General features: G+C 51.5%; 2 protein-coding genes across 2 annotated transcripts in view; one reads left to right on the forward strand and one right to left on the reverse strand.

Annotated features, from left to right (window-relative positions):
• NOXA1 (NADPH oxidase activator 1) overlaps window positions 1–14,267 on the forward strand; it is a 39,141-nt gene extending 24,874 nt beyond the window's left edge. The window contains exons 6-15 of the mRNA XM_034752042.1: window positions 1,510–1,569; window positions 2,515–2,552; window positions 5,462–5,603; window positions 7,443–7,502; window positions 8,762–8,846; window positions 9,438–9,496; window positions 10,574–10,740; window positions 11,723–11,828; window positions 11,921–12,044; window positions 12,305–14,267. Coding sequence (XP_034607933.1) covers window positions 1,510–1,569; window positions 2,515–2,552; window positions 5,462–5,603; window positions 7,443–7,502; window positions 8,762–8,846; window positions 9,438–9,496; window positions 10,574–10,740; window positions 11,723–11,828; window positions 11,921–12,044; window positions 12,305–12,402 — 939 coding nt within the window. The 3' untranslated portion in view covers window positions 12,403–14,267. The remainder of the gene's footprint in view (window positions 1–1,509; window positions 1,570–2,514; window positions 2,553–5,461; window positions 5,604–7,442; window positions 7,503–8,761; window positions 8,847–9,437; window positions 9,497–10,573; window positions 10,741–11,722; window positions 11,829–11,920; window positions 12,045–12,304) is intronic.
• Window positions 14,268–15,620: 1,353 nt separating this feature from the next.
• Window positions 15,621–24,743, reverse strand: part of ENTPD8 (ectonucleoside triphosphate diphosphohydrolase 8) — a 27,055-nt gene continuing 17,932 nt past the window's right edge. Inside the window, exons 9-10 of the mRNA XM_034752065.1 lie at window positions 23,642–23,782; window positions 15,621–16,173 (exon numbers count right to left, since the gene is read on the reverse strand). Coding sequence (XP_034607956.1) covers window positions 15,982–16,173; window positions 23,642–23,782 — 333 coding nt within the window. The 3' untranslated portion in view covers window positions 15,621–15,981. The remainder of the gene's footprint in view (window positions 16,174–23,641; window positions 23,783–24,743) is intronic.

A 24,743-nucleotide genomic window follows, 5' to 3' on the forward strand; every position in this document is an offset into this window, starting at 1 on the left:
GGCATGAAAAAGCACACCCTGTGTAGACACAGCTATGTTGAAGAAAGAACCTATTTCTGTTGACATAGCTAACGGTGTTTGGGGAGTAGGGTTCCTATACCGACAGAAGAACCTCTTCTGTCAGCGTAAGCTGCGTTTACACTATGGGGCTATGCTGACATAGCTATGCAGGATAGTCTCCGTAGTGTAGACGTATCCTGGTTGGATTAGCAGAGTGGATTAGCAGTTGATGAGTTGTTGTAATTTGAGTTGCTGCATACCTGCTGCATCAGCAGCACTCCAGCGTCAACCCACCCCCCTGACAGGCCAACTCTCTCCAACTTAAAGTACCACTTAGCTCCAATTGGAGATTTGGGTGGGAGTCGGGCTGGGGCAACACTCAAGTTACACTCTTAGCACTGTAGTGAAGACAGACACAGTTTGGGCCCTGCTTCCCCCTCCCTTCTTGGGGAAAGTCAGCTGCGCTAGCCTTCTTCCTGGCACAGCACACTTCCCCCTTTGAGCTGACTCAGCTGCACTGGCCGGCATGTTGCAGGGAGATGCCTACTGCCCACCCCTGCCCATTCACTCACTGCCCACGAGTGGGAATAGCAGCCTGGCACCCACTGCTTCTATACCTATCCCTATCTCCTAGAACTGGAAAGGACCTTGAAAGGTCATCGAGTCCAGCCCCCTGCCTTCACTAGCAGGACCAAGTACTGATTTTGCCCCAGATCCCTAAGTGGCCCCCTCAAGGATTAAACTCACAACCCTGGGTTTAGCAGGCCACTGCTCAAACCACTGAGCTATCCCTCCCCCCTCAACTACATTGCTACCTTCCAGATGAGCAACAAGCAAAGGGCTTCTTTCCTTCCCTGCCCTGTGCCAGTGCCCAGTGAGAGACACGATCTGGCCCTCTGTAAATAGAGCATGACTCCACACTGCTCTGTGTGATGATACCATTGTATCTTTGCTGATTGTGAGCCTCTGAAAGTGCTCATCAGGTACTTAGGGAATCCTTGGTTTTGTCATTATGCTGAAAAATGACACTTTCAAGACAAGCAGGCTCACCTAACCAGTCCCACGGGGTTTGACCCTCTGAGCTGTAGCAGATTCCCACTTGTTGTGGGATGACTTTTTTGTTAATTGGTTAATGCCCTTCGGAGAATATTAGCAGGTCATCAGAAGATTTCTCTTCTCATTTCTGTGACCTCTGCACCCTTTGTGTAAGTGTCACAGGCCAGGAGCCTCTTGAGTACAGCGCAAATGAATGGTTGTACTCTCAGATTCACCCACAGATATGCAGGGAACCAGTGTGGCAAGAGCTAGAAAACCAGGCCCCTGGAGTAGATGGGGTTACTGCCTGGTTGCAGCTCTGCACTCTCCATTGTGTGCAGTGACGTTTTGTTAAGCCCTGCCACTTGGTGCTAGGGACTCGCTCATGGGAAACCCAGGGTGAGTGGCTGATTCCCAAAGGTCTTGCTGTTCCTTCATGTGATCCAGAATCTGATCTGATCTGTCCTCTGGCAGGTGATCTCCTCCGTCATTCCCAATGACGAGTACATCGGATTTGAGCCTCTCAGGCCACAGGTGAGTGGGACAGTGCAACAACTGATGGTACTTGATTTATGCATGGCAAGGTCATGTAATGGCATCGCTGTCATATAGCTCCACTTAGGGTCCCCAGCCAAGGCATCCATCAGGATGAGAACCTGTCACGGACTTCATAATATTTTAGGTTTCAGAGTAGCAGCCGTGTTAGTCTGTATCTGCAAAAAGAACAGGAGTACTTGTGGCACCGTAGAGACGAACAAATTTATTTGAGCATAAGCTTTCGTGGGCTTATGCTCAAATAAATTTGTTAGTCTCTAAGGTGCCACAAGTACTCCTGTTCTTTTTGCATAATATTTTAGTGTAGCTGAGAGGTTTTCCTGGGGCTCTGAGTCCCGCACGTCTCCCCCTGCCTAGCAATTCCTGCCCTCTAAGTGCCATATCACTGCAGATATCCTTCCACCCCTCCAAAGGGCTCAGATGAGGCACATAAATCTCTGTTCCCTGAGCAGAGCGTTCTTTTCTCTGCACTGAATTAAAGCTGCTGAAGCAGAGTCTATGTAATGTTTAACTCCCTTGCCCAGCACCACCACAGACCTACCCTTCAGGGCAGTGGGGTGCACTGTCATGTGAATGTTAGGAGCAGGGGAACGCGCAAGTAGGTTGGTCTCCACTGGCTGGGGTGGGCAGAGAAGAGGGGGCTGCCACTGCCAACACTGCTCAGCAGTGTGGAGTGGCCTTGATGACTGTCCCTAGAATGGTGATTGATTGCATGACAAGTGTGGACAGGAGAATAGGAGGGAAAATGTCAGAGACTGAAACTCTCACTCAGACTCTGCATTACTGTCTGATACAAGCTATTACAAATCATTGTGGGGAAGTTCTCTGGCCTGTGTTATAGAGGAGGTCAGCCTAGATGATCACAATGGTCCGTTCTGGCGTGGAATCTGGCTCTATGAAATAGATGCTGTTTTTTCTCCACAGAGACAAGGCTTTTACGAACCGAGTGTCAATGCTGTGCGGTAAGTGACCAACCCCAGGTGGCTTTGCTCTTCTGTCACTATTTCTCTTCATGGCACCTCGTCTTGGCCCCAGAGGTTTTGGTTTGGAGACTCTGTAGTATCCCAGTCCCAGAGATCCATCACTGAGGAGAAAACACTGTGTGTGTGAAAGACTTGTGTGACTGTGATAGCCATTGTCGTTAATAACAATAACAATAACACCTGGCACTTCTATAACACCTTGCAAGGATCTCAAAGCCCTTTGCAGACATTGATTAAGCCTCACAGCCATCCTGTGAGGCAGCTAAATACCATGTCACAGGTTGGGAAACAGAGACAGAGAGAGGTTAAGTGACCTGTTCAAGGCCACATAGTAAGTCAGTGGCAACACCACTGTTAGAACCCACAACTACTAACTCTCAGTTTCCTGGCTCTAGCCCCCAGGACAAGGCTTCCAAATGCTCCTATCAGCACTGCTGTAACTGGGGCCAAATTCCGCCCTGGTCTAAGGAAGTGCAGCTCCATTGACTTCCCTGGTTTGTGCTTCCAATACTCCAGGGCTGAATCTGGCCCATTGTTTTCATCTGGAAAAGCCAGAAGGTGGTTCATGAATAGGGTTGCCAACTGTCTAATTGCACAAACCCAAACACCTGTGCACTTCCCCCTTCCCCGCCCCTTCTCAGAGGCCACACCCTGCTCCACCCCTTCTCTGAGGCCCTGCCCCCTGCTCACCCCACCCTCCTCCCTCTGTCGCTTGCTCTCCCCCACCCTCACTCATTTTCACAGGTCTGGGGCAAGGGGTTGGGGTGTGGGAGAAGGTGAGGGCTTTGGCTGGGGTGCAGGCTCTGGGGGTGGGGTTGGAGATGAGGGGTTTGGGGTGCAGGAGGGAGCTCAGGGCTAGGTCAGGGGGTTGGGGTGCAGGAGGGGGTGTGGGCTCTGGGAGGGAATTTGAGTACAGGAGGAGGCTCAGGGCTGGAGCAATGGGTTGGGGTGTGGGAGGGGCTGAGGCATGTGGGGTCCAGCTGGGAGGCACTTACCTCTGGTGGCTCCCGGCAGTGACTGGCATGTCCGGCTCCTAGTCTCAGGGGCGGCCAGGCAGCTCTGCGCGCTGCCCTGCCTGCAGGCACCGGCCCCGCAGCTCCCATTGGCCGCGATTCCTGGCCAATGGGATTTGTGGAGTTGGCGTTCAGGGCAGGGGCAGCGCGCAGAGACCCACTGGCCACCCCTGCGTCTAGGAGCCAGATTGCTTCCGGGAGCCATGTGGAGCCAAGGTAGGTAGGGAGGCTGCCTTAGCCTCGCTGTGCCACCAACCAGACTTTTAGCAGCCTATTAAAATCTCCCGGATTGATTTCAATAGCCTCCAGGAGATCGTGGCTGATTCCGGGAGACTCCCTGCCAGTCCGGGAGGGTTGGCAACCCTATTCCTGGAGCCAGTTGAAACTCGACATTTTCATTGAGCAGGAAATGCCAACATTCTGAAATTGTTTTCGTTCCAAATCTAAACAAAAATGAAAAATTGAAATTTGTTGTGAAACGAAATTTTCCAAAATGGTTTGTTTCAGGTCAGTCAGAATGTGCTATTTAAATAAAATTGAAATGTTTCATTTTGATTCCAACCTTTTATTTTACACTATATTATAACTTATAATAGAGTATAAACTCAAATACATTTGTAAATGAAAAGGCATTTCAAAACAAAAAATCAAAATATTCCTTTCTGATCGTATTGACCTTATTGAAACACTTGTAAGCAAAAATTTTGTAAAACAGAATTTGTCAAAATCAACACATTCCTGCAGAAAGTTTTTATTGTGATGAAATGGCATTTTCTGATGGAAGAATGCTCCGTCAGGAAAGTTGCACCCAGCTCTGGAGTTCACACACTAGAAAGTGATCCAGACAGTTAAAACTGTGCTCTGTGTTTGACTCAGTACTATATTCTACTAGTTAGCACAGTGATACGGCTGCGGGGCTTTGCAATGAACTGTGTGAATTTTCAGAAATGGCTGGAAGGCAAAAGAGGGAACCTCTGTCTGCACCAGTCTGTCCCATCATCCACTGATGGCTGTTCTTCTCCAAAAGTTCATGGATTATCATCTCTGACGGACCATAAATGTGATAATTGCACCATGGAGACACAGGCCAAGGCTACTGCTGCCTATGAGGGGAGATGTTCTCAAGAGAAGCATTCTCGAGTTTACTCAGCTCACAACTGAGAGTATATGGTGAGGGAGAATCACCATGTGGGAGGAAGGATGGGCTCGTGGTTAGAGCTCTGAAGTGAGACACTGTATCCATAACCCTCTTGTCATTGGACCCTGGACAAATTTAGGTGTCTAACTGGAAGTGGAGCCACAGTGAAAGTCTAGTCCCAACTGTAAGTTCTGAGCTCTTCTGAAAATTTGGCCCTGAGTTCTTCTGAAAATGTGTCCCTTGATCACTCTTTGCCTTAGTTCCTCATCTGCAAATGGGGGTAATGATGCTCTCCTAATGCACAGCGGTGTGGGAAGGAGACAGTCCTTGATGGTTGTGAGATGCTTGGATGCTATGGGGATGGAGGCACGTAAGTACCTAGATGGACAGAGTAGAAGGGTGTGGCTTTCCTCAGACCCCAGTAAAAAGACAGGTCCTCCAGCAGAATGCAGCGGGGACTCCACCCAGAGAAGAGTGGCATTGTTCCAGGGGGCATTGGCACCTAAGGAGCGGTGAATGTCCTACCACTCTTTATGTTTCAAAGCGCATTGACAGAAGAGCCAGTGGAAAGGTCACAGGATGGCAATGCCCATTCCTAGCCTGAATGTCTCCAAGAAGGGTAACCAGTGGAGCAAAGAGAAGGAAATCCCGTTAAACCCAGTGGTGTCCACATCCCATAGTGGGAGAGTGATAGCCTCAAAGGGTGCTGAGTAAAGCTGTTATATTTTTTTCTCCAGAGACTGCGGCTCAGGTTACTATCAAGTTGTGACTCATTATTACCCTGAGGACTCTGAAGAGATGGCAGTGAAGGGCAGCACTATCATCTTTGTACTAACTAAAGGGGCAGACGGCTGGGCTACTGCCATATGTGATGGACAGGTATGTGGAACTGGCAGGCTGGTGCTCCTGCCTCTAGCACAGCATCAGTAGACACTACAGCGCTCCCTGCCAGCTGGGGCTTGCTGGGGCTTTAATAGGATGTTCCTTTGGTAGCTCTCAGGAGCTGGAGCAGCCAAGAGGGTGGGATATGACGATACCTTCTCTGAAACTGCCAGTTCACTTTCATGGATTGGACACTAATAGCAGCAGCTGTTAAGAGTTGTTCAGGGCTTTTTCAGATCCCATTGACTTTTCCCTGTCACCTCTCTAATTCCACTGGCCAGTAAACTGGAGACCTCAGCTTTTTCTGATCCTTATCCCTTCCGACACACGTGGATCCTGCATGGGGATTATGCAACTAGAAACATTCGGTGAGAACCACTAGCAGGGGCACAATTCACACCAATTGTGGAGCCTCACCTCCTGCAGAATAAAGTGCACAAAATGTGTCTAGGGCTCATTCAGTGGCCCTCTTGCAACTGCTGTATGGAAAGCAGGGTCCTCAGAAGGGAGAGCAATGTGCTGCCGTGTCCCCAAGTGGGCGTCACCACCCACGTGCAATCCCCAGTGGGCCAATGTAAACATTGCTGTTTATATTAGAATAGAGGCCAGGAGCCCCGTCATGGGCCAGGATTGACCTGTACTAACTCAGAATAAAGAGACAGTGCCTGCCCCTGAGAGCTTACAATCAAAGTATAAGGCAGAGAAAACGGATGGGCCCAAAGACAGATGGGGGAGCACAAAGAAACAGTGAGGTAAGAATGGTCAGTCTGACAGGCAGTGGTCTTGGCACAACCAGCAGCCTAACCATTGTCAAGTTTTCTGGTAGGCATCACAGCACAGGAGAGTTATAAAGAGGAAACTGAAGAAAGATGGAGGCAGCTCCTCCTGCATGTGAGGGGCCACATGGGAGGAAGCACAAAGGTGCCTCTTGAAAAGTTAACAAGTGGGCGAGGAAGGCTGGTGGCTCACAGGCAGGATTCAGCACCTTGAGCGATGATGGGAAGGTGGGGACAGGCTGTGAAGGGCCTTGAAAGCGATGGCAAGTAGTTTGTGTTTGTGATGATGGCAGGGAGGGTGCAAGGATGTTCCGCGCCCTAGGCGAAACTTCCACCTTGCGCCCCCCCCCGAGCCCTGTGGCAGCTCTCCGCACTAAGGCCCCTCCCCCCCCGCGGCAGCTCCCCACCCCGCTCCGCCCTGAGGCACCCGCCCCCCACCCCCGGCCCGGGGAGCCGTGCGGCAGCTCCCCGCCCCAGCTCATCTCTGCTCTGCCTCCTCCCCGAGCACGCCATCGCTGCTCCGCTTCTCCTGTCTCCCAGGCTTGCGGCGCCAATCAGCTGTTTGGCGCGGCAAGCCTGGGAGGGAGAGAAGCAGAGCGGGGCGGCGTGCTCAGGGGAGGAGGCGGAGCAGAGGTGAGCTGGGGCGGGGAGCAGTTCCTTTGCGGGCCGCCCCCCCCTTGCTGCAGGTGGCCCTCCCCGCACCGCCCTGCCCCAGCTCCCTCCGCCTAAATGCCGCCGCCGACTGGGGCGGCCAAAGATCCGGCTGCCGCCGAAGGACCTGAAATGCTGTCCCCCAAATGCTAGTACCCTCGGCAACCGCCTAGGTCGCCTAATGGATTGCACTGGCCCTGGATGATGGAGAAGAGTGAGCCAGCAGACAGAGTGACCTGGTCAGGATGGCGTGCCAGGAAATGACACATGCCACAAGGGTGTGAATGACTGAGGGGCAAGGTGGGGTTGTCAAGGCCAGCGAAGAGAATCTCCTGCACCGGGCAGAAGAGTGTCTGTTTCAAGTGTGCCTGGTCTCACCTTGTTTTCTGTTCTGCTCTGTGTTTCCCAGAAACTGCGTATACCGACCTCTCACCTGGAGCCAGTTTATGCCCCCAAGGCTGATAAGTGGGTAAGGGGACAATCTTGTGACTATGGGATGAGGCAGGGAGAGAAAACACAGCCAGGCCACTCGAGCTGTGTGAGTGGCAGGTCTCTGAACCACAGAGCAAGGCAGTGGACTCTCTCTTCAGACTCACCCCATGTGTAGGTCCAGGGCTTTCAACCAGCCAGGGACAATTGGAAATCCAAGCAGCAGGCAAAAGGAAAAGGTGGATTTTTTCCACAGCTCTGATCTGTTTCCTGCAAAGTCTAAGCTTCCATTTTGGAAAAAATCAATTTCTTTTACCCCCTCCTCCTCACAATTAGGACCCACCATATTGTAACCAATGCAGCCTTGCTCTAATGGCTTGACCCGGCTGAAAGCTGTCTCCACTTGAATCCTCCAGCAGACAAGATGTGACTCACACCCACGTGCCCACTGCAGCGAGCAGGGAATTTCAGAGTCCACTTCGGTTCTGACACACTAGTGGCCTCTAGTGAATGAACTTCCACTGGCCCTACTGTGGTTGAGAAACTGGCTCTTTGGGGGGAGGGATATCTCAGTGGTTTGAGCATTGGCCTGCTAAACCCAGGGTTGTGAGCTCAATTCTTGAGGGGGCCATTTAGGAAACTAGGGCAAAAATCTGTCTGGGGATTGGTCCTGCTTTGAGCAGGGGGTTGGACTAGATGACCTCCTGAGGTTCCTTCCAACCCTGCTATTCTATGACTCTTTTATCATCCATCCTATGGAGTTGGTAGGGTTTCCTGCTGTAAACCATTTCAGTGCAGACACCCAGTCTGTTCAGTGCAGAACTTTGGAGCTGAGTGAGGGGCAGATGAGCCCTTGGGTCAGAGGGATCAGCCATGGAAATCCCAGTCAAGACAGATTCCATTTTTGGTCAGATGGGGAGGTGGCCATCCCCAGGCTAAATGTGGGGTTGGGATCCCAGAGAGGTTAACAAAGTGAACAGTGCAGCAAAATAAAACAACCCCATATGGGTACCAGGTGGGTAGCCACCCTCTGGGGGAGCCTGGAGGAGCCTGAGTGCTCCACTTCATACGTGAGTTAATGAATTAGCCATCCCCGAGGCTCTGCCCACCCTTAAAGTCATAGCCTGCAATCTACTCAGTGACGCAAACCAGCTGCCACCTGCTCCTTCTGGCCAATGAGGAATGAGGGAGCTGATTTCCCAAAACTCTAGTTCCTTAGAACTGTTCTGCTTGACACTGGCCTCAGCCATACTCTCCTCATGTGTCTGATCAGTTTGTTTTTATTTTGTTCTCTTGCAGAAAGTCAGTAATGGGATCCCTCTTCCCCCCATTAAAGTGCCCCCCAACCGGCCTCACTTGCAAGAAATGGACCACCAGCAGCCAGGTAAATCCTGCTTTCTGGGACTGAAGGGGCATGTGGGGATAAGGATCCCAATGGGAGTTGTGTGGGATCACCCACCAGTCCCCCAAAACACCACTGCTCTAGGGAACCTACAATACCAGCAAGGCTAGCTCCCCACTTGCAGCATGTGGTTACTGGCAGGGACTGACTGTGTAACCCAAGAGCACCCTGGTAGCAGGGTAGATTCCGCGTGTCAGGGATGACTGCACACACTTTGCTGTGGCCCACTCATTCTGCTCTGAACAGAGACTGGGGGCCAGGACTGTGTCCAAATTGAAACGAACTGGTTGGCAGGCACCTGGTGATTCAGAGCTGGTGTCCAATAAATGCAGCTGCTGCCATTTGTCACTTGCCCCCCTTGCTATGGTGCCGAGGGCAGGCAGGGTTTTATATGCCAGTCCCTGAGAGGGGAGGGATGGACAGCTCAGGCAATAAAATCGGTGGCTTCTCACACTGCCTGGAGTCCCTCCAGATGCGGCTCAGTGGGACCCCCCAAAGCTGTCCAACCCCATCTCCTCCAAAGAGGCCCCGCCCATTGTCATGATGGCTGTTTGGCAATGTTTTGCTCTGCAGGACCTGCTGAAGGAGAAGACACTGCTGCAAATGATGCTGATCCGCAAGCAGACTTGCAGGTGCAATGTTCCCCAACATCACAAACCATTAAGACTATAAAATCACTGGTGCCAAAGATAAAGGTAGATTCAGCCCGGTTCCACCAAAACTCCAGAGCCACCCCAAAACTTTGGGGCTCACTGGAAAGCCTTTTCTTCCAGACCAGTTTCCCCTCCCCCCATCCCAGAGAGATCCTAACTCCCAGATGGACTTTTGTCTGTTACCCCTGAGTCCTTTATCTTCCTCTTCCAGGCCCATACTGTTGCTCTGTGCTGTTAACAACCACTGTGTTCTATCACAGAGAGCAGTGCATTTCTGGGGTCAGTGAAATCACCTCTGTATCCTTTTCCTACCTCACGTGGGACTTGTACCTACAGAGCCTTTCTTTGTCAGAGGCAGCTGCTGGTCAGGTCACCAGTAGCCCCACTTCATTTGGCACAGCCACTAGGCTGCCTGTGATTTTGGAGTCAGTGCTGTGCCAAGCTGCATGGACTGGCAGCTGAAATTTCCACAAGAAATTATGGGACCTGGCAGCATCACGGTAGGGACATGTTTGCATGATAACACAGGGAGTACGTCTCCCCTCTGGCATAAGCAGAACTCCCGTGCTGAGTAGATGTGTCTGAATTATAGGATTCAGATCCAGACTCTTCCTCGGGGAAAAATGGAAGTGTTTGGATCCAGGGTTTTGAGAAATGGGCCCCATATGTGAAATTCACATCTGGATCCTGGCTCAGATTTTATGCCACATGGAGTTTGGTGGCACTGAGGTTGGCATTTGGGTTAGGCCCCCACTCTTGACTCCGGGTATGGAAGGATGGACTAGTGGTCGGGGCACTGGCTGAGATGTGTGAGACCTGCGTTCGGTTCCTTGCTCCACCAGGGACTTCCTGGGTAAGTCACCTCATGTATCTGTGCCTCGACACCCCAGCTGTAAAGGGGGGATAATAATATTTCCCTACCTCACAAGGACGTTGTAAAGTGCTTGGAGCTCTGCTGTTATAAGAATAGGCATTATTGTTATTCAGATATTTGCTGGTGAAATTGCTCTAACCAACCCATCCAGAGCAGATTCTCCTTTGCTCCCTGTTTGGCAGCAGGTCCCACTGGCTCAGGACAAAGCATCCTCCAGCGAGAACAGATCCATCCTGCTGAAAGTCCACTGTGACTATACAGTTAAAGTGAACAAGGCCCTGACCCTGTCAGACCTCAGGTCTCTGCTGAGGGAGACGTTCAGCCAGCAGGCAGAGCTTGGGAAGCTGAGGTAGGCTTGGTCACAGACTGGAAATAGGGTCACACTCTGGCTACTCTGAGCTGGTGCCAAAGACTGAGTTGGAGTTTCTCCTTCCTGGTGAGCTGCAGCTTTCCTCTTGTCATTGCAGTTCTCTGAAGAGGTGTTTGCCCAAGGAGCTAGGCATTAAGGGCATGTCTACCGTCCATGTTGTTCTTCAACAGGGCTCAGACAGCCATAGGCACAGTTCACAAGATGAGTACATACGAACCAGCGCTGTGTCCCCTCTCCCAACTGAATAGTCACACAGAGCCCTGTCCCTGGATATTCCACCTCATTGCTTTAGAACATAACAGTGACTCCCTGGGGACAGGGAATGTGTGAGTAGGGAGGTTTCACAGGACCAAAGGAATATGGAACTGCACCGGCAGTAGTGAAAGAAGGGGAAATTTAAAGAGAAATGCTATTGTAGACACCCCTGACCTACAAATGATTTTCTCCCAGCCAGCACAACATTTAAGGCACACCAAGTTCAACTCAGTTGCACTTTGTATGGCCAGTTTAGAGGTCTTGTGTAAGTCTAAAGCAGACTGAAGTTTTGTCTACTGGAGCTGGAGGGGTAATTTCATATGCGCTAACTCTGGATTGAGCTAGTGTGCTAAGAATAGCAGCGTAGCCGTGGTGGTGGCACAAGCAACAGAATGGGCTCGCCAGCCTAAACACTCTGTGTCCAATCCTATCTGAAAACCTAGGTACGTATTCAGGTCAGCTAGCCCCTGCCCCGCCTGTGGCACCACAGCTACACTTCTCCTGTTAGCACACTAGCTCGAGGCCAGCTAGCACGGGTCTGTCTGTCTGAACGGGGAATTACACCTCCAGCTACAGCACAGACATACCCTGGAGTTCCTGGACTGACATGCTTAGGGAATCAGAGGGAGATGCAAGTTGCACAAGCTTAGATTCACCTCTAAATTTGGCCCTAGTACGTTCTCTCTGACCTCCTCTCTTACTTCAGCTGCAGGCTTTCAGACAGCAAACAGTTCATTGTGATTTCGGGAGAAGAGGAGATGGGGAAGATGTGGCAGGAGGTGACAGATGGGAGGCTGACACTCTGGTGCCAGGTACGGGTCCCTTTGGGATGCTGTTCTGCCTCACTAGATTCTGGTTTAATTTCTGCTCTGCCTGTGGTTTACAACATGGCCTTGTCCCATAGGGCACAGATGCCTGTTCAGACAGACCTGTTCTCTACAGGATGGTAGCACACCACGGTTACACGGCGCAAAGGCCAGAGGATCTGGAATTCAATGAAGGAGACACGCTGGACATTCTCTCCGAAGGTAGCTTTCTAGTTCCGCCTGAAGTTCTTTGCTGGGCAGCTTCAGGAGTCTGTTTGCAGGGGGGAGATGGGGACAAGTTGGGGAACAAAAGGCTTCCTGACAGTTAAGCCACTAGGCCTTATGGGGGACTGACATGTGCATGGGCCTATACTGGCCCTTTGCGCAGGGGTGAATGTCACCCTTAGCAAGGCTTGTCTCTCCCTGGTTAGGCAATTCAGGGGATTGCTAGGTCCTTACCCTGTTCCTTTGTATTTTCCCAGTGAATGAGGAATGGCTTGAAGGCCATTGCAATGGCAACTTTGGCATTTTCCCCAAGTGCTTTGCTGCCCAGGCCAGCATTGGGGCTGCCTGCCCTTAGAGAAGAGATGCTTCTTCCTGCCAGACTCCACAAGAAGCCAGCTGGGCTGGGAACCCCACCTCACCTTACTCATGTCTCCCAGAGAACAGGAGAAGCTTGCGCCAATTCATTCAGGTCTGACCATTGCCAGCCCTGCTAGGTATTTAATGAAGCTGCCTACACAAGACGCTTCCCAGTGTGGGACCCCATTATCCAGAAACCCTGCAGGATTCGTTTCTGTAGCAGAAATAGCATTTTCTATGGCATGTGTCTGGCCTCAGTATTTCCCAATAATCAAAGTGAAATGACAGGTCTGGCTGGAGAGTGGGTGTGAGGTGGGATCTGGGTGCAAGACAGGGGTGGTGTCTCATGAAGGTCACTCTGAGAGGTGCTGACACAGCAAACGGAGTTTTCCCATCTCAGACCTAGCCACCAGCTCTTTCTGTAGCAAGAACTTGGGATTCAAAGATGCAGATTAAGTGGTAAGAAGAACCGGCTCCTCCAGAAGAGGGGGCCTGGCTAAGGCCTTAATCCCCACTTCCCACCAGCTGCAATAGAAGTGGGGGAAGCTGGACCTTGTCGTCACTGGATATGCCCACGCTGCCGTTACATACCCACAGCTGGCCCGTGCCAGCTGACTCGGGCCCAGGGGCTGTTTGAGTGTGGTGTAGACATTTGGGCTTGGGACAAGTAAATAGCTCCTTAGCCCGAGCCCCACGAGCATGAGTCAGCTGGCACAGGCCTGCTGCAGGGGTCTAATGGCAGTGCCGACAGACCCATTGAGGCCAGACTGTGGGAGGCAAGATGCCACTCAGAGGACAGGGAGGCAGTCTTGATTCCCTGGGCCCAACGCAGTGTAAAAACAGCGCTGTTCTGGTTGGGGAGCATTTCACACCCACTTTGCATGGCTGTAAATGAATGCACATGAATCAGGCATAGGGTGGGTGGCCCCTCCAAGCCCCATGGATCGACCAGAGGCAAAGGGCCCTGTGCCCAGACATCTTGGGTTGTGGGGATTGTCCCTGGTCAGGTGAACACTGGTGTTGTCCCAATCGGTTCCATGAAGTTGGGCCACAGCAGGGAGCTAGACCTTGAGGGACTGAGCACTGGGTTGGAGGGAAGGAATGCAGGGTGGGGGAGATGGACAAGTGACAGGAGCTGAGGCACTGTGGGGAGGGCAGCCAGAGAAACAGGCCTAGCAAAGCCCAGAGGGATCAGGGAGAGCCAGAAGAAGGAAGTAGTCAGTGGAGCTGAAAGGAGCCATGGGGAAGCTAAGAACACAGAGAGAGCAGGGCTCATGGGAGTAGATAAAAATAACCTGATGGGGGGGAAGGGAGGTGACCTAGGGTCTCTACTTTGCAAAAAGGGTCCCAGAAACTGCAGGGTGGTTCCTGGGCACCAGCCCCTGGGGCTCGCTCAGCCCATCAGCTATGCGGTGCATGAGCCTCTGGGAGCTCACTCAGCCCCCACTGGCCTCGGGGAGCTCCCTTGGCCCTCCTTTCTGCCTAGCCTCTCACTTGGCCCAAGCCTCTGGGGAGTTGCTCAGCCCATCAATCCTTCATAGCCCTCACCTGGCTCAGGGCCCTGTGAGATCACACACCATCTCTGTTGTGCTAGGCCTCCCAGCTGGCACAGGTTGTGCAACCCATGTACACCATGGAGCCTTTGCCAGCATGGGTCTGCGCAGTGGCTCCGTCCCCTGACCCTGCAGCTCACTGACACCGGCCTGTGCACGGCGCCGGCTCTTTGATGACACAGCCTCTCAGCGCTGCAGGGTGCTTACCTGGAACAGGCTGAGCAGGACACTCCTGCCCTCCACCCTGCAGGGCAGGGCCAGCCCCAGGGCTTTTTCCGTCCCAAGCTGCGGGGAAAAAAAAAAAAAAAAAAAAAAAAGCCGCAATCACGATCGGCGGCAGCTCCACCGTGCCGCTTTCTTCTTCGGTGGCAGGTCCTTCCCTCTGAGAGGGACCCGCTGCCGAAGAGCCCGACGTGCCGCCCCTTCCCCTTGGCCACCCCAAGCACCTGCTTGCTGGACTGGTGCCTGGAGCCGGCCCTGCTGCAGGGCCTTTGCTTAGTTCAGGCCACTGTACCCTGCCTCAAACCCTTACCCACCCCCAGGGCCACTGGCAGGCACAGCCGCTCTGAGGTCACTCACAGCCTGGACCTGGCATACCCTTTGTAAGTTCACTCAGCCCCTTGCATTGCCTGGCCCATGCCCTGCTGCCACAGCCATGGCTAGCCCAGGCACGGGAGCTGCAGCCTGGAAGAGGAAGTTGCCAGCAGGAGGGCTCCTTGTTTGGCTCTTGTTCCTCTCCTTAGACCAAGAGAGCCTGAATTCGTTAACTGTTAGGGGGTGCTGTAAAAACCACTCCTCACAAGGGCTGAGGGGGGTGGCTGGCTGGGGTGGGGCGACGCTCTCTGTTGCTGGGAATTCCTGGATGGTCCCTTGGAGTTGGTTTAGTTGAGTAGGAGCCTGTGATGCTGTTGGAGGGAGTGTTTTTGTGAAGAGATGTCAGTGTGCCTAGAGCTGAGGTTTTGGGGTGGGGTGGAGGGTTTTATTTAAATCAAATCTACACATACAGGGCCAGTGGAAGCAGCCTTTGCAGTGTTCAGATCAGCTGCTCATTATTTTCTCTTCTGTGAAATTCCAATAAATATTTCTAAAATAACTGACTTCGATCCTGAGAGACAAGGTGGTCCAATGAAAGATATTTCCTGCCCGAACTGCTGTTGGTGCGAGAGACAAGCTTTTGAGCTGCACAGAGCTCTTCTGTAGGTCTGGGAAGGTACTGCTTAACATGCACAAAGGAAACAAAGGAGGCAGGAACAGTTGATGCCGCAGCATGGGGAGGGAGAGGGAGAGGGAGAGGGCACTGAGAAGGCTGCCATCTTCTCACCAGAGTGCTGCCACACACCTGCAGGCATCATTCTGGGCACCAAAGGGCTAACAGGCTACATGACTTAAAGGTACAAGGCCCCATCCTGATCTGCCAGAGCACACGCCTTCCTCGCACTCAGGATCCGTGCCTACATGTGTGGCTGGCCCTCCTGCTGCTGCTGCAAGAATCTCTCCGATCCAGCAGTGAATGTCAGAGGGCGCATTAGCATCATCCAGCCTGACCTCCTGTGTAACACAGGCTGTCCAGCCACACTCCTGGACTCCGGCTCTGTACCCATGGCTTCTAAGTGAGCTAGAGCATGTCTAGAAAGACAGCCAGTCTCGACTGAAAGACATCACGTGATGGGAAACTCCCCCATATATTTAGGCAGTGATTAGTTACTCTCCCTATTTTAAAAAAATGCCTTATTTCTAGTCCAAATTGGTCTAGTTCAGCTTCCAGCCACTGGCTCTCAGTCATCCTTTGTCTGCTCGGTTAAAGAGACTTCTCTGATCAGAGCTCTTCGCCCGGGAGATAGTTCTAAACGCTGATCAGATCCCCCCTTGGCCTTCTTTGGAGGGAGGTGTTCACTGAGAGGAACCAGGCAGGTATCCTGAAGAGATGGCGAATGCCTTGAAGGCCTCCCAACACTTGCCATCATTTGTGCCACTTCCCCTTTCCTGGGTTGGTGAGAGGGGCTCTCCGTACATTACTCGGGCTGCTAAGTGGGATTCCAGAGGCACAGGACGAGAATGGCCATCAGTGCCACTGCAGCGGTCAGGACAATAAAGAAGATGGCGGCTGCCCAGAGCCCGTGCTGCTGCCCTTTCACTTGTTCGGGGGCTTCCGCCGGGATCATGTTGGTGAGGTTCAGCATGTAGCCCAAGGTCCAGCCGATGTCTGTATTCGCAGCCTGGGGAAAGAGCAAGCGAGCATGTTAATGTGCTGGCAAAGTATTTGGAGCCCGAAGCCCCTGCTGCCTCCAGAGCTTGTGCGGGAGAAATTCTTGTGCCTCTCTCTGCAGGTTCTGGTCCCTGAGACCAATACAGTCTGGCCTGGTTAGCTGGAGCTTGGCTTCTCTGAAGCCATGTGCATCAAAAATGTATCCCCATGCAGGAGGGCCGTTACCATGGCTCTGCCCGAGGTCACTGTGCTATGCAAATGCAGCCAGCAGGAGCCAGCACACCAGGAGCCTGACATCCCCTTCTGATCCCCCCAGTTCCTACAGGGGCAGTAGAAGTGGTGCTCCTCCAGGGGTGAAAGTAACTTAAAGGACTTACCGGTACACCGGAGTCCTGCACAGGGGGTGTGGCCTCAACCAGAAGAAATGGGGCCTTTAAATACCAGGGCTCTTTAAATCAAGATTTAAAGGCCCAGGGGCTCCGGCTGTGGCTGGGAGCCCCAGGGCTTTTAAATCACCCCAGAGCTACCAGCTGCAGAGGCAGCTGGGAGCCCTGGGGCTCCGGCAGTGATTTAAAGGGCCAGGGGCTCTGGCCACTGCGGGTAGCCCCAGGCCTTTAAAGCCCCGCCTGAGCCCTGCTGCCGGAGCCCCAGGGTAGCAGCAGCAGGGCTCCGGCAGTGATTAAAAGGGCCCTGGGCTCCCTGCCCTTTAAATCACCACTGGAGCCCTGCCACCGCTACCCCAGGGCTCTGGCAGCGGGGCTTGGGAGACAAAGGGCCCGGGGCTCCGGCCGCTGCAGGGAGCCCTGGGCCCTTTAAATCGCCAGCCTGGGGAAGCCGGTCCAGTTCGGCACAGCGTACTGGCTCTTGCCGGTACACCGTACCGGACCAGACCGGCTTACTTTCACCTCAATGCTCCTCTCACAGGGCCGATTCAGCCCTACACAGACATTCATTGCTAGTGTCCCCCAATGCAGCTCTCCCAGCGTCCTCCTGCTGCCCCATTCTTGGATTCTGTACCCCGAACTGGCCATTACAGGCCAGCCCTCATTAGCATTGTGGCCCAGGGCCTTTGGGGTCACAAGCAGTGACACTTCTTTGGGACTGGAGCCATTGCAACGATTCAGAAGCAGACCTTGCCCCTGCAGTGACACCTCTGATGGATGATTTAGTTTTATTTTCCCCTTACAAATCTGCCATCATTCTCCACACTTCCATCCCCTGCACAATGTCCCTGTGACCTCTGGACTACCTCAGCCAGCTGTGACAAAAGCCTGCTGTGAAACCTATCTGACTCCACTGAAGTCAATGAGGTTCATTTGGATTTACGCCAGTGTAAAGGAAAAAAGAATTTGGCCCTGTGATCTCTAGGGAACGTGTGGTGAAGCCATGTGGCCACTAGTGCAGAACTTTCCATGACAGCACACCATAGCCTGCTACCACCGAAGATCTGCTCTTCCTCTCACAGCCAGGAGGAAGGATGTAGCCGGAATCAAGCCTCTTCAGGGCTCAGTCCTGCTAAGTGCAGCCACCTTTGGTGATGTGATGCTGAGTGCCCTTGATTCCCAGGCAAACCAGTCGGAGTCGAGGGCACTCAGAACTCAGCAGGTCAGATTCTTAGTTACCAGGTGCAGGTGAATAGCCATTTGCATTAGTGGGCAGGGCCGGCCCACAACATTTTGGTACCTGAGGCGGGATGAAAGGTCTCAATTCTGCCTTCTTCCTGTTCTACGCCTCTCATGGTACTGCTCTGCTGCCTACCCCAATAAAGGAGAACTAACAACTTAAAATGCCTTGTTCAAAAATTTTAAGTAACACTTAACTTTCAGACACCTGAACAGCAAATGTAACTTCTTGTCTGCATAGTAAACACTGGCATTTTTATCTGTTTGAATAATCAAAGTGGTGCTTTCGGTGCCTTCTTGGTTGCAAAGATTTGAACTGCTTCCTGAAGGTCCACAGTCTGGGCCAGTTCATTCTCTGTTGAGATGGTTGCAAGGCCGACCAGCCTCTCCTGTGTCATTGTGGAGCATAGATGTGTTTTTATTAACTTCAGCTTGGAGAAGCTGCGTTCTCCACTGGCAGCTGTTACGGGAAGTGTTAGAAGTATGCGCAGAGCAACAAAAGTATTTGGAAAGAGGGTGGTCAACTTATTTGTGGACATATATTCCAGAACACCCTTTGGAGTTGATCCTGCTGAAATGTATCTTGAAAGGGCTTTCAGTTCATCACCTAAATTACTCGCATCAATATCGTGCATGTCATCATGTGTCAACACTATCTCTAGTGCCCTGCATTTGTTATAGGTCTTCTTCAGGTATAGTGAGGAGTTTTTGAATATCATACAACATCCCAAGTATACTGCTGTTTTCCTTGAGCGGCATGAAACGTTCTTCAACCGACTGTATTGCACAATCTAGCACCTAGTTAAAGAATTCAACTTTGAATTGTTGTTTGGGGTCTCTTATGGGATTATCCCATGCCTCGTAATCAAAATGTCTTCTTCTTCGGTGACTCTTGTATTCTTGATTGGGTGGGAAAATAGCTTCAGTGTGAAGTTCCTCTGCCAATTTCTGTGCACTCTTCAGAATGTTTTGAAATCCCTCATCTGACTGGTAAGACTGTAGGTATGACTTTGCTTTGTCCAGTTGTTCCATTGCTCCAGATATATCAAGGTCAACACCTTGGAGTCTCTTGCTTACAACATTGATTTCAAACAGTATGTCATGCCACAACACTAAGCCACACAGAATTTTGAAGTTATGTATGTTTCTGGTGATTCCATTTCCCTCTGCCACTGTTCTCCCACAAACAGTTCCTGTCATAGCATTATCCTCCATAATGGCAACTGTGGCATCATCTATCTTCCCAATTTGGTGTTTGATAGGCTTTATCACCTCCACTCGACTTTCCCATCATGTGGCACTCAGTGGTTTCAGTGTCAGAGAGGATATTCCCAGATGTTGCTTCAAAATTTGCCATTGATGAGTTGATGCAGAGATTAGAAAAATACATAGATGCTTTGAATTACATTAAACAATTCAGCCTCACTAGAAGCTGATGCTGCATCACTGACCACCAATGAATGAGAACTGCATGGGACAAAAAAAGCTCAAGGGTTTAACTCTCGGATCCGTGTCTGCACTCCTCTGTTCTTTCCTCTCATGTTGGCACCATTATCGTAGCCCTGTCAGCTATCGCAATTCCTGTATCTTCCAGCTTTTTAAGAAGCACATTTGTCATACCAAGTGTGCTGTTGTATCATCAATGTCAATAAATTCTAGAAAATGCTCTCTGACAGTCACCATTGCAGGGACATTTTCACTAGGTTCTGTTGTTACAAAATGCACCATTAAAGTCATTTGTTCTGTATGGCTGATGTCAGGTGTGTAGTCCAGAATAGCAGAATAATATCTTGCTGATTTCAGATCTGCCACAATCACAAAAGGGGTCCAGGAGAGCTGGCTATATTTTAAAGAATCCTTATTGAGGTTGCAGGAACAAACCATCCCGATGTGTAGAAAGAATAGTAAATATGGCAGGCGACCAGCTTGGCTAAACAGTGAAATCCTTGCTGATCTTAAACGCAAAAAAGAGGCTTATAAGAAGTGGAAGATTGGACAAATGACCAGGGAGGAGTATAAAATTATTGCTCAGGCGTGCAGGAGTGAAATCAGGAAGGCCAAATCACACTTGGAGTTGCAGTTAGCAAGAGATGTTAAGAGTAACAAGAAGGGTTTCTTCAGGTATGTTAGCAACAAGAAGAAAATCAAGGAAAGTGTGGGCCCCTTACTGAATGAGGGAGGCAACCTAGTGACCGAGGATGTGGAAAAAGCTAATGTACTCAATGATTTTTTTGCCTCTGTCTTCACGCACAAGGTCAGCTCCCAGATTGCTGCACTGGGCAGTACAGCATGGCGAGAAGATGACCAACCCTCTGTGGAGAAAGAAGTGGTTCGGGACTATTTAGAAAAACTGGTCGTGCACAAGTCCATGGGGCCGGTTGCGCTGCATCCGAGGGTGCTAAAGGAGTTGGCGGGTGAGATTGCAGAGCCATTAACCATTATTTTTGAAAACTCATGGCGATCGGGGGAGGTCCCAGATGACTGGAAAAAGGCTAATGTAGTGTCCATCTTTAAAAAAGGGAAGAAGGAGGATCCGGGGAACTACAGGCCAGTCAGCCTCACCTCAGTCCCTGGAAAAATCATGGAGCAGGTCCTCAAGGAATCAATTATGAAACATTTAGAGGAGAGGAAAGTGATCAGGAACAGTCAGCATGGATTCACGAAGGGGAAGTCGTGCCTGACTAACCTAATTGCCTTCTATGATGAGATAACTGGCTCTGTGGATGAGGGGAAAGCAGTGGATGTGTTATTTCTTGACTTTAGCAAAGCTTTTGATACTGTCTCCCACAGTATTCTTGCCACCAAGTTAAAGAAGTATGGGCTGGATGAATGGACTGTAAGGTGGATAGAAAGCTGGCTAGATCGTCGGGCTCAACAGGTAGTGATCAATGGCTCCATGTCTAGTTGGCAGCCGGTTTCAAGTGGAGTGCCCCAAGGGTCGGTCCTGGGGCCGGTTTTGTTTAATATCTTTATTAATGATCTGGAAGATGGAGTGGACTGCACTCTCAGCAAGTTTGCAGATGACACTAAACTAGGAGGCGTGGTAGATACACTAGAGGGTAGGGATCGGATACAGAGGGACCTAGACAAATTAGAGGATTGGGCAGAAAAAAACCTGATGAGGTTCAACAAGGACAAGTGCAGAGTCCTGCACTTAGGACGGAAGAATCCCATGCACTGCTACAGACTAGGGACCGAATGGCTAGGTAGCAGTTCTGCAGAAAAGGACCTAGGGGTCACAGTGGACGAGAAGCTGGATATGAGTCAACAGTGTGCTCTTGTTGCCAAGAAGGCTAACGGCATTTTGGGCTGTATAAGTAGGGGCATTGCCAGCAGATCGAGGAACGCGATCGTTCCCCTTTATTCGACATTGGTGAGGCCTCATCTGGAATACTGTGTCCAGTTTTGGGCCCCACACTACAAGAAGGATGTGGAAAAATTGGAAAGAGTCCAGCGGAGGGCAACAAAAATGATTAGGGGTCTGGAGCACATGACTTATGAGGAGAGGCTGAGAGAACTGGGATTGTTTAGTCTCCAGAAGAGAAGAATGAGGTGGGATTTGATAGCAGCCTTCAACTACCTGAAGGGGGGTTCCAAAGAGGATGGAGCTCGGCTGTTCTCAGTGGTGGCAGATGACAGAACAAGGAGCAATGGTCTCAAGTTGCAGTGGGGGAGGTCCAGGTTGGATATCAGGAAAAACTATTTCACTAGGAGGGTGGTGAAACACTGGAATGCGTTACCTAGGGATGTGGTGGAATCTCCTTCCTTGGAGGTTTTTAAGGTCAGGCTTGACAAAGCCCTGGCTGGGATGATTTAGCTGGGAATTGGTCCTGCTTTGAGCAGGGGGTTGGACTAGATGACCTCTTGAGGTCCCTTCCAACTCTGATATTCTATGATTCTATGATTCTATGATTCCTAGGTAGTGGTGTGTGTACATTTCTTGGGTGGTGACTCGTCTTAGATGCTCCTAGAGTACAGCATCAAACTCAGCCATCAGCTCCACAATTGTAAGGAAGTTTCCATTGTTTGGCACATACAGCTGATCTGAAGTGCCACGCAGTGCTAAGTTTTGGGTAGCAAGCATTCTCACAATGGCAATGAGTCTTTTCAGAACATTTTGCCAGTAAAGAGACTCTGATGCAATCGTCTCTTGATGCTGATCATCTATGGTGGCCTTTAACCTCAAGCTCTTTCCACCTATGGAATGCTCTCTGGTAATTTGCTGCCTTCTCATGGCATGCCAGATTTCTAGCCAGATTTTTCCAGTCCTTTGTTCCTGTAGAATCCAATGTGGCTGGAACATTAGACTGGAAGAGTTTGCAACAAAAACAGTATGTAGCATTCTGGGTTTTTGAGTACATAAGCCACTACACTTTGTCACCATTGGGGATTTCACGCCAGTAATGTGTTGGATGCAAACTTCTATTTTCATTGTCTTTGGGGAACATGAAGTTTTTCTCTTGCTGTGGCCCATGCAGTCAGAAGTGAAAGTAAGCCGGTCCGGTCCGGTACAGCGTACCGGCAAGAGCCAGCACACCATGTCGGACCGCACTGGCTTTGGCGACGGGGATTTAAAGGGCCCGGAGCTCCGCGGCGGCCGGAGTCCCAGGCCCTTTAATTTGCCCCTGAGCCCCGGGGGCTCCCAGCCACCTCTGCACCTGGGAGCCCCAGGTTGATTTAAAGGCCCTGAGGCTCCCAGCCACAGCCGGTGCCCCAGGCTTTAAAACTTGAGAGGCCCCAACTCTTCTGGATGAGGCCCCACCTCTTCCGGATGAGGCCACGCCCCCTCAGGACTCCGGCAGTACCAGTAAGTCCTGTAAGTTACTTTTACCCCTGCATGCAGTACAAGGAAGTCGCTCAGGCTACTGCTCAAGTCAGTCCACAGTCCTGGATCATCTTGACTTAAGGAACTAAACTCAGCAGCAGCTGTTTCTTGCGCCTCCACCACACTCTTCTCTGATCTAGTCTTTTCTTCAGGAATGTGATGGTTACATCCATTTGAGATGGAGATATGGATGCTACAGTAGCTGCCAGGTCACCTGCACTCTGACTAACTGGAAGATCAGGCATCTCCTCACCACTCACATCCTCACTGTGTCCGGAAGGCTCACTGTGAACATTTGTGTCTATGTATCTCAGGAGAGCTCCTTCCTCCTTAGATAGAAAAGCTTCCTTTGCTTTCTTTCTTTTTCTGATTGCTGCCCCAGAGGGGTGTTTTCTTCTTTCACTCATGACTGCTGTTCTGCGTCAGCTATAGTGGCTCTCAACACTCAATTGAAGAGGACAAATAAGCAGGCTGGTAGCAGGGCCTGAGTGAGGGAAGGTATCAGCATCTTAAGGGCCTAACTGGCTCCTAGTACTTCAGTTGACTGCCTGTTGTCCTCAAGTGGGTTCAGGGAAGCAGCAGGAACCAGGAAGCTCCCTGAGAAGCTGGTGTTAATCAGTCCAGGCTCCTGGAGGTGCTAGAGAGGTACATAAGAGGCTCCTCCTCCTCTCTCTCCCTGCAGCTCCTGCTGCTTTCTGTTATTCCCTCTCACCTTTTCTCCTGCTTGCCTGTTATGTCTCTTTTGCCCTCCTTTCTCCAGCACAGCACTCCACCATCTCTGTGCATCTAGAGCAGAGAGAATACATATGCACCAGCAGCAGACACAATTTTCTACACTCTGGGTCCTAGTGGCACCCCCCCACAGTCTGGCACCTGAGGCGACCGCCTCAGTTTGCCTCATGGTAAGGCCAGCCCTGTTAGTGGGCATAATTCTCACACTGTGTAGTGATAACTGTGGCCAAGGTTGGAGACAGCGACCCTGGGAGGAGTGGCAGTCGCTGTCACAAGCCGGACCGACAATGGCTCCTTACCTTCTGGCGGAAATGGATGTTGCTCCACATTTGCTCGTCAAATTTGTAGCCCTCGTGTAGCAGTGTCAGGATGTAAAAGGCCGAGGGGCAGTAATTGTGTAGGCGCCTGTGACTCTCCTCCTGTGGGAAGCTGGCCTGCAGCTGAGAGAGCCATTGGGACAGACAATGCAGATAGCAGTTAGCAAGGGCCCTGCAAAAAGCCCAGGTTCCCCAGTGGTGGACCAAAGGGGAACAAGCAGGATACAGTTCTATGAAACAGCTGAAGTGTCTGTCTCCATTGCTTAGCCAGCAGCCCCATTACTGGTGCAGAAACCACAGCTGGGGCAGGAAGCCCAGATCCAAGAGCCTTTTTAGCAGTGTGCTGGGACTTGGCCAGTAGTTTTACACTGAAGCTGAGATCCAAAGGGCCTGACACTTTTTGCAGTTCAGATCTGAGAGCCCTGCATGGCTCCTTCCCTCCCACTTCCTAATCTATCAATCCCTGCACACTGCTAGGACAAGCCTTTCTGCCAGAATGTGAGGAGTGTGATTCCCACCTGCTTAGGGTTACCATTCGTCCGGATTTACCCGGACATGTCCTTTTTTTTGTACTAAAAATAGCGTCCGGGGGGAATTTGTAAAGCACTCACAATGTTCGGGATTTCCCCCCTCCCCCGGCAGAGCAGACCGAGCGGCTGGGAGGGCTGCAGGAAAGTCCCGGGCTGGACTCCAGAGCAGCTGTAGAGGAGCCGGATCCGCCCTGCATTCTGAGCAAGTGTATCAGCACAAAGTGCAGCCCTCCCCTTTTGCAACTGGGAGCGGTTTCTGCCATGCAGCGTAGCAAAACGGGAGCGAGAGCACTTTGTGCTGATACAAGGGCAGCTCTCCCCTGCAGCCCGGTCCGGGCCGGGGACCGGGTTTTGTTGTGCTGGGGAGCTCAGCCACGTGTCCGGCTCGCACAGAGCCCTGTTCTGAGCAGCAGGGTAAGGGGGCCAGGGGGCAGGAAGGTTCTGGAGGTGGCAGTCAAGAAACGGGGGGGGGGGCTTTTTGGGGGGAGGGGAGAAAGTTTTGGGCAGTCAAGGTACAGGTAGTGGGTAGGGTCCTGGGGGGCAGTTGGGGGGGG

This window comes from Trachemys scripta, chromosome 17 (assembly GCF_013100865.1).
Source record: "Trachemys scripta elegans isolate TJP31775 chromosome 17, CAS_Tse_1.0, whole genome shotgun sequence".
Taxonomy (NCBI): domain Eukaryota; kingdom Metazoa; phylum Chordata; order Testudines; family Emydidae; genus Trachemys; species Trachemys scripta.